The 9,757-nt window shown below is 42.1% G+C and overlaps 1 protein-coding gene across 1 annotated transcript; it reads left to right on the top strand.

Annotated features, from left to right (window-relative positions):
* The first annotated feature begins 293 nt into the window (after positions 1-293).
* LOC140198423 (probable G-protein coupled receptor 139) lies at positions 294-2,448 on the top strand. Its single transcript, XM_072259513.1, has 2 exons — positions 294-450; positions 1,571-2,448. Exons 1-2 carry the CDS (start codon positions 294-296, stop codon positions 2,446-2,448), a joined length of 1,035 nt encoding a protein of 344 aa, XP_072115614.1.
* The last annotated feature ends 7,309 nt before the right edge of the window (positions 2,449-9,757 follow it).

Raw genomic sequence — 9,757 nt, 5'->3', positions numbered from 1 at the left:
TCGCAATCCCCTATCTGTTCATGCAAATGTGATTAAAAGATTCTATTTCAGATTTCCCTGTGTTAAATTCATAAAGTTCATCTATGTCGACCGCTGTGTCTGTGAAACCACTCGCTGGCATTATGAAGCCCAGAAAACTGCAGCTCGGATTCAGATGCAGCAACGGAACTACAACTTTTCATATTTTTGCCACGAGTATTCCGTGGAGAAATAGGTGTAACCACTTCACTTTGCAGCACTAAAAATTGTTTTTAAAAACACCGTGACTAATATGAACCCACAGGAGGATAGGCATGGGTATTAATGTGATCCGAGTCGGGCTGCTTGCTCAAACTCCACTCGGACTGACAGTTTGTTGTCAGTACTGCGGCTTTTCAAGCATGGGACGTGCTCCAATTCTGTATGTCAATGAAATGATTTATCCGATTCTGGCGGCGTTTGGTATCCCCGGTAAGTCTTAATTAGACTAATGTCTTTTTGATCAGTTCCAACAATTCTTTGCGATGGTGATTTCTTTCTCTTTCTTCTAGCAGCAACGTGAATTGCAATTAATAATGCAAGAATATTCAAAATCCATTACGGGAACGTGACAATACACAACTAAACTGACAGGAAACAAATTTGAAGATAATTTACATAGATGCCGAAGTTTGGGTAACTATAGGTGGAATTAAATGGAATTTTAAAAAGCATTGAAAAGGAGGAATTAATATTGGTCATTGTGAAATGAGTAATGAATATTAATGTAATTAAATTAGTTTGATAATGGCGATACTATATTGAAAGAATGGGGATCTGATATCAGCAGCGTCGGGGGAAATGATGGAGATAGTTAAAGATAAAGAGGGATTTTTCAATAACAGAGAGAAAACTACTATGTATCAGGCATATATTCGTTGCAGAGGTGGGGACGGGATGATCAGGGAGGTGGTTGCTGCCATACGAGACTGAAGAACACAAAAATGATGGGGCCAGCTGTGGGAGTTAGAGGGAATCTTACCCTGAACCGATAAGATTAATGGACACTTAGAACATTGCACGATCGTTTTTGAATTGAATCAATACGAAATATTTCTTACTAATGCTCTAATTGTGATAACTGAAACATATTCCAAAACACAATCAAACGGTATATATGGAAGTTGTTTCAGGACTAGGATCGCTTATGGAGTCTTTGAAGTTCATCATCAACTTTGTTGGAAACTAATGATCCTGAAACATGAAAACATTGCATGGATGCTGCCTTGCTTGATGCGTTTTTCCAGGACGTACCAGTCACGTTTTTGTAGGGAACAGAATTATCTTTAATGTTACAGAAAGAACAATTTGAATCATAAATTCATATTTCCAAGTATGAAATCCTTATATAATCCGTTGAACTGAGCACGACTCTGCTAATAGAACCGGTAGGCCAGTGTGATGGAGGGGCTGAGCTCTTTGAATTCTATTTAATCATTATCTGTCTAAATAATGTGGTATGTCTCCATCACTGCCAACAGAATATCCAGCCTTAATGTATATGGTACTTCTGTCTACACATTAATTTCCTGTGTCTTTCTGTATTGAACAGTAGGTCTGCTCACCGCAACGATTCTGTACCGGGGAAAGTGTGGTCTGACTGGAGGAATGACGCGTTACATGATGGCGATGACGATCTCCGACCTGTTCGTTCTCATACTCCACGTGTTACTGCAAAAGATCTACACTTGCTATCACCCTCATTCCTTCCTGACCCGCAGCACAGTGTGTCCATCTGATATTTACCTGCGAATCGTTACGTTGGATTATTCCGTCTGGTTAACCGTTTCTTTTACCTTTGACCGCTTTGTCAGCATTTCCTGTCCGAAACTGAGACTCAGATATTGTACGGAGAGGACGGCCGTCGTGGTTGTTGTGTTGTTATGCGTGCTGAGCTGCTTAAAATACATCCCTTTTCACTTCATGTACGAGCCACGCTACGTTATGGATAACGTGAACTATGGGTGTCAGCCTATAGTCGCGTATTTCACCTACATTTGGTGGGTGGTTTACTCCTGGATTTGTAGCAGCTCTCTGTCCTTAATTCCATTCGTACTGATCGTAGTCCTGAACGGGCTGACGGTCCGGAACATTGTAGTGTTCAGTAGGGTTCGACGGCGCCTGAAGGGACATGATGGAAATGACAGTGAGATGGAGAGTCGGCGTAAGTCCATCATCTTACTCTTCACCGTGTCCGGTACTTACATACTGATGTGGACAACGCAAACTGTAACCTTCATCTGCACTCGAGTCACAGTCAATTTCTCGGACAAGGATCTCACAAGCCCCTCTTTCATCGCCAATGAGGTAGGGGTCTTACTGATGCTCTTCAGCTCCTGCGCAAACACGTGGATCTATGGAATGACCCAGAGGAAGTTCAGGCAGGAGGTGAAGAACACGCTTACTTGCTTAAATCTTGTTTGTTGCTGATCCGATGCCACGGACGTGGCAGTGGAGCTTGAACCGGAGGACGAATATGACGTTGTCGTTCGCATAAATGCTTCACAAGTTGCCGCCAGTCTGCGCTTTTCGTCGTAGCACAGACCATGAATTGAAGAGGATTCTTCGTGGAAACAGATCTTACACGTTTTGGACCTTCTTCCTCTTTGTTATTCAACACCTGAAAGCATTATTTCGTTATTGGTGTTTTATATGTTGCAATAAATTAAAAGATAGGTGCCGTGCACCTTTCTTTTCTAAACCTGTTCGCGATGAATCTGACATGTCTGCAATTGGCTCATCGCATTTAACTGGATTGTCCCAATCTTCGATGTGTCTATTACAAGACTAAATCGGTTATTTATTTACCCACCTTATAATAATCTCAGCACTTCTTGAGAAATTCACCCCTGTTTCCAGGTGCTCCCATTCACATTGAATCTTCGTGGCTTGGATCATTTGCCAGAAAAACAGCGTAGTAATCTTCACTTGCACGTTGAAGAAAGAAATGATAATCAAGGTTTTTTTTTTATCCGGAACACATTACAGAGTCTCCCCCTTATTGCACCAGATGTTACTGCCGTCAGATCGCATGTTTATATTAATAAATTCGCCGATTACAATTACTATACCCATCTTCGGGATTGCTGCAAACATTTACTTCAATATCCTTCACACTAATTACAGGCCTAAATAATAGTCTTTGCTGGGATCACTCATGCATTGTGTTCTGCCTAGATCGACAGATTCATTCCCTTACTGACTCAGAACCTCCTCTCCCTGCAGCACTGGAATATTCCCCACAATTAGCACTGCAATGTGAACTTCTAACTTACACCATCCCACCATAGTAAACATACTCTCCATATCCACCCGATCAAGGCCTTTCAGCATTCGATAGTTTCCAGTGAAGACACCTCTCATTCTGCTGAACTGCAGTGAATACAGGAACAGTGCCACTATTAGCTCTTCATATGACAAGCAACTCAAGCCAGGCATCATTTTCCTGAGCATCCTTTGAACCGTCTCTAGTGTCTGCACATCCTTCCTAAGATAAAGGCGAAAGGTACTCACAGTGAGACTAGTGGTTCACCACTAGTCATCAGCAGCCAATCAGAAAAGGACCCCTCGATTCCCACTCAGAAAATGTTCCCTTTATTCCCTCCTGCCATTCAGTCACTACCTTTATCCACGCTGTTATCTTTCCTGTAATAAAATTGGCTCTTAACTTCTTAAACGCACTCATATGTGCCACTTTGTGAAGTGTCTTCTGAAAATAGAAGTACACACCATCAGGCAATCCTCCTTTGTCTATCCTGGTTGTTACTTTTTTTTCAAAATATTCCCACAAGTTTGTCAGGCAAGAGTTTCCAGTCAGTCAACAATGCTGACTATGGTCAAATTTATTGTGTGTCTCTAGGTACCCCGAAACTATATCCTTAACATTCAACTCCACCATGTTCTGCACAGCTGAGGGCAGACCAATTGGTTTGCAATTAACTTTCTTCTGTCTCTTTCCCGTCTTAGAGTGTGGGGAGACATTTACAATCTTTCACTCTTCCGGTACCATTGAGGAATCTAGTTATTATTGAAAGATTATTACTGATGCCTCCTCAATCTCTTCTGCAAACGCTTTCAGAACCCTGCGATGTACACCTATGGTCCTGGTGACCTATCTACATTCTGACCTTTCAAGTTCCCTGTCACCTTCTCCCGAGTAATGGCAGCTTCACACTCTGTTTACCCGTGACACTCTATAACGTTGACCAATCTGCTCGTTTCTTCCACCCCCATTACTAGCCCTCGAGCACCATTTTCAAGTGGCCAGATATATCCCCTCGCCTCTCTTTTACATTCTATTTTTCTGAAGGAGCGTTTGATATCCTTTGTCGTAGTATTATCTCGCTTAATTTCGTTTTCCATTTTTTCTTCTTAATGCCTTTTTACTTTCTCTTTGTTGTTTTTTAAAAACCTTTCCAATCCTCTAACTTCCCATGAACATTTTCTTTATTTTATGCCATCTCTTTGGTTTATATGTTGGCTTTGACTGCTCTTGCTAGTGAGCATTGTGTCACATTGCCTTTAACGGTCTTCTTTCTCTTTGCGGTGTACACATCCTGTGCCTTCCGAATTGCATCCAGAAATTCCAACCATTATTGCTCAGCTGTAATCACTGTCATTGTCCATTTGGAACTAATTTTGGCCACCCCCTCTCTCATACCTCCGTGATTCTATTTATTCCACCGTAAATCTGATACGTCCTTCTGAGATTTAAGTGTGAATTCGATTAAGGATCACTTGCCCTAAAGGTTCTTTTACCGTAAACTCTTTAATAAATTCTGGTCCATTGCACAACACTCAATCCAGAATCGGGAATCCCCTGCTGGGCTCAACCTGAAGGTTCTCTAAAAGACATCTCCTAGGTCTAGAAATTCCTCCCTTGGGATTCAACAGCAGCCTGATTTTATCTGCATATTGAAGGTATTGTCATCAACCTTCCGTTATTTCGGTTTAACCCTCCATCCTCGGTATGTGCACCATGTTTTTAAGCACACTGGAGGCATCTTAGATGGGGCTTTACGGTAGCACTCTGAAGCAAATCATTACAGACAATTCATTTCTTACTAACCATACTTTCTTCAAACTTACGAATCAACCCAAATTAAAATTTCGTCCATGCGACGTACATGCATCACAAATTACAGAGGCCACAACGCTGATCATGACGGAACACTTAGTCAGAATAATACTCTTCCACCATTATCCGTTGTCATTATGGAAAAACAGACTCTGAATCGAATCTGTGAATTTTCAAATGAACGCATTATGATAGTCCCTTGTAATAGGCACTTTGCCAATCGTCCATGTATATATCATCCAATGACTGAGCCTCATTAATTATTTTCAAGGTTTTCAAAGGTATATTTAAAGTCAGACAATTGTCTACAATGTACATCCTGAAGTGGTTTTTCTTCACAACCATCCACGAAAGCAGGGTAATGCCCACAGAATGAATGACAGTTAATTGGAAACCTAAAATGCCGCAAACTCCACTCTCTCCCGCGTATAAGCGGCAGCATTCAACGATCATACCTCCCCCTACCGGCAAAACAAAAAATCGGTACCCGCCACCGAGTACTCAAACGTGACCAAAGCAACAGCAAAGACGCAGACTTGCAGCACTCCAAAAACTGCTCGTTCATCCGTTATTCGACATACCACAGGCTCTCTTTCTCCATAATAAGGGAAAAAAGATGCGTCTCCGTTACCATATAACCATATAACATATAACAATTACAGTACGGAAACAGACCATCTCGGCTCTTCTAATCCGTGCCGAACTCTTACTCTCACCTAGTCCCACGGACCTGCACTCAGCCCATAACCCTGCATTCCTTTCCAGTCCATATAGCTATCCAAGTTAACTTTAAATAACAACATCGAACCTGCCTCAACCACTCCTGCTGGAAGCTCGTTCGACACAGCTACCACTCTCTGAGTAAATAAGTCCCCCCTCCTGTTACTCCTAAACTTTTGCCCTTTAACTCGCAACTCATGTCCTCTTGTTAGAATCTCCCCTACTCTCAATGGAAAAATCCTATCCACGGCAACTCTATCTATCCCTCTCATAATTTTAAGTACGTCTAACAAGTCCCCTATCAACCTTCTGGGCTCCTAAGAATAAAGACGCAACTTGTTCAACCTTTCTCTGTAACTTAGGAGATGAAACCCAGGTAACATTTTAGTAAGCCTTCTCTGCACTCTCTCCATTTTGTTGACGGCTTCCTTATAATTCGGTGAACAGAACTGTACACAATACTCCAAATTTGGCTTTACCAATGCCTTATACAATTTCAACATTACCTCCCAACTACCATACTCAATGCTCTGATTTATGAAGGCCAGCATACCAAAAGCTTTCTTCAATACCCTATGCACATGAGATTCCACCTTCAGGGAACTATGCACCATTTTTCCTAGATCCCTCTGTTCTACTGCATTCTTCAAAGCCCTGCCATTTACCAGGTATGTCCTATTTTGATTAGTCCTACCGAAATGTAGCACCTCACATTTAGTAGCATTAAACTCCATCTGCCATCTTTCAGCCCATTCTTCTAACTGGACTAAATCTTTCTGCAAGCTTTGAAAACCTAAGTCATTATCCACAGCTCCATCTATCATCGTACCATCTGCATACTTATCAATCCAATTTACCACCATATCATCCAGATCATTAATATATATGACAAACAATATTGAACCAGTACAGATTCCTAAGACACACCACTAGTCACCAGCCTCCAGTCTGACAAACAGTTATCCACTGCTGCTCTCTGGCGCTTCGCATCCAACCACTGCTGAATCCATTTTACTACTTCAATATTAATACCTAATGATTGAACCTTCCTAACTATACTTCTATGTGGGACCTTGTCAAAGGCCCTAATGAAGTCCATATAGACAACGTTTACCGCTTTACCCTCGCCAATTTACCTGGTAACCTCTTCAAAAGAATTCAATAAGATTTGTCAAATATGATTTTCCACGAAACAAATCCATGTTGACTGTTCCTAATCAGACCCTGTCTATTCAGATAATTATACATACCATGTCTACGAATACTTTCTATCAATTTACCCACCACTGATGTCAAAGTCACAGGCCGATAATTGCTAGGTTTACTCTTAGAACACTTTTTGAAGAATGGAACAACATGAGCAATACGCCAATTCTCTGGCACCATCCAGTTTCTAATGACATTTGAAACATGTCTGTCAGACTCCCTGCTATTTTCCACATTGACTTCCCCCAAGTTCCAAGTGAATATCCTGACAGGACCCGGATACTAATGCACGTTTATATTCCTTAAAAGCGCCAGTACTCCCTCTTCCTCAATCATCCTAGTTTGTATAACTTCTCTGCCTGTTTCCATTACCTTATAGAATTCAATATCCTTCTCCTCAGTGAAAACCAAAGAAAAGAAATTGTTCAAAAACTCCCCCATCTCTTTTGGCTCCGCACATAGCCGTCCACTCTGACTTTCTAAGGGACCAATTTTATTCCTCACTACCCTTTTGCTATTAATATAACAGTAGAAACCCTTTGGATTCATTTTCACCTTATTTGACAAAGCAACCTCATGGCTTCTTTTAGCATTTCTAATTCTTTCTTCAGATTCGTTTTACACTCTTTATATTCCTCGAGCACGTCATTTACTCCAAGCTGCGTATTTCTGTTGTAGATCTCTCTCTTTTTCCGAACCAAGTTTCCAATATCCCCTGGAAACCATGACTCTCTCAAACGTTTTAACCTTTCCTTTCAACCTAACAGGAACATAAAGATTCTGTACCCTCAAAATTTCACCTTGAAAAGACCTCCATTTCTCTATCACATCCTTCCTATAAAACAAATTGTCCCAATCCACTCCTTTTAAATCCTTTCGCATCTCCTCAAAGTTACCCTTTCTCCAATCAAAAATCCCAAACTTGGGTCCAGTCCTATCCTTGTCCATAATTATATTGAAACTAATGGCATTGTGTTGACTGGACCCGAAGTGCTCCCCAACACATACCTCCGTCACCTGACCTATCTCATTCCCTAACAGTTGATCCAACACTGCCAATTCTCTTGCTGGTACCTCTATGTATTGCTGCAAAAAAACTATTTTTCACACATTTTACAAACTCCAATCCATCCAGCTCTTTTACAAATTGGGTTTCCCAGTCTATGTGTGGAAAATTAAAATCTCCCACAATCACAACCTTGTGCTCACTACAATCATCTGCTATCTCCTTACAAATTTGCTCCTCCAGTTCTCGCTCCCCATTAGGTGGTCTATAATACACCCCTATAAGCGTTTCTACACTTTTCCCATTCATTAATTACACCCAAATAGCCTCCCTAGACGAGTCCACTAATCTGTCCTGCCAAAGCACCGTTGTAATATTTTCTCTCACAAGCAATGCAGCACCTCCCGCTCTTGCTTGCCCCTTCGATTCTATCATAGCTGAAACAACTAAATCCAGGAATATTTAGTTGCCGATCACACCCCTCCTGCAACCATGTTTCACTAATAGCTACAACATCATATTTCCAGGTATCAATCCACGCTCTAAGCTCGTCCACCTTTCTTACAATGCTCCCAGCATTAAAATAGATGCATTTAAGAAACTCTCCACCTTTTACTCTTTGATTATCTCTAATGTTGCAAAGAACTTTGTTAACTTTTTCTTCCTTCTCCCCTACATCATCGGTCTGAGCGCTCCCGTTCTCCATCCCCTGCCTATCCTCCCTCAAACACGGTCTGCTAGCTTTCTCTATTTGTGAACTAACCTCCTGTATCCTAGTTTCTTCAATTTGATTCCCACCGACCCTCCCCGCCAGCCATTGTAGTTTAAAGTCTCTCCAGCAGCCTTCGCAAATCTCCCCGCCAGGATATTTGCCCCCCTAGGATTCAAGTGCAACCCGTCCTTTTTGTACAGGTCAGACCTGCGCCAAAAGACTTCCCAATGATCCAGAAACTTGAATCTCTGTCTCCTGCTCCAATCCGTCAGCCACGCATTTATCCTCCACCTCATTGCATTCCTACTCTCACTGTAGTGTGGCACAGGCAGTAATCCCGAGATTACTACCTTTGCGGTCCTTCTTCTCAACTTCTTTCCTAACTCCCTATGTTCTCCTTTCAGGACCTCTTCCCTTTTCTTATCTATGTCATTAGTACCTATATGTACCACGGCCTCTGACTGCTCACCCTCCCACTTCAGGATACCTTGGACGCAATCAGAAACTGTCGGGTTTCGGCAGGACTCAAGTGCAGAGCAACGAATACTTTTTCACCAGGGTATTTTAGGGAGCACAAAGACAACAGTCATTCAAAAGCAGAAGGCAGACACGAATCCGAAATGGCAGGCTGAGGTCTTACCAGGAAAAGCAGTTAGGCCAGGGCAGACAATCCAGAGCGCGCAGGCAAAAATCAGGTCCAGGAACAGGCAAAATCCAAAACGCAGAATCAGGCAAAAATCGGGTGGCAGAAGTCACAATGACAGGGTTCAACGACACAGGTCAGAATCTGGGACGAACTGGCAGAGAATGCTAGTCAAGGCAGGGTTTAAATGCTCATAATCATTTCTCCCCCTTTCTTCAAATAACAGAAAAAAAAGAAAACTAAGCCTACTTTGCCTCTCCCGTCTCCTCCTAATCCCGTTGAGCCAACGTCCATAAGCCTTCTCTCTGCTCCCGGCTCATTGCGCTGCCCGCTGTATAAGGCTGTGTTCCTTTTAAATCTTTCGCGCTTCACTGC

The sequence above is a fragment of the Mobula birostris genome, chromosome 5 (genome assembly GCF_030028105.1).
Source record: "Mobula birostris isolate sMobBir1 chromosome 5, sMobBir1.hap1, whole genome shotgun sequence".
NCBI classification, from domain to species: domain Eukaryota; kingdom Metazoa; phylum Chordata; class Chondrichthyes; order Myliobatiformes; family Myliobatidae; genus Mobula; species Mobula birostris.
Note: the sequence above shows the minus strand (reverse complement) of the source record. Positions and strands in the feature narration are given on the sequence as shown.

Coding starts and splice junctions, on each gene's coding strand:
- LOC140198423 (XM_072259513.1), top strand. CDS start 294: ATGGGTATTAATGTGATCCGAGTCGGGCTGCTTGCTCAAACTCCACTC. Junction 451..1,570: donor GGCGGCGTTTGGTATCCCCG/GTAAGTCTTAAT, acceptor TGTATTGAACAG/TAGGTCTGCTCACCGCAACG.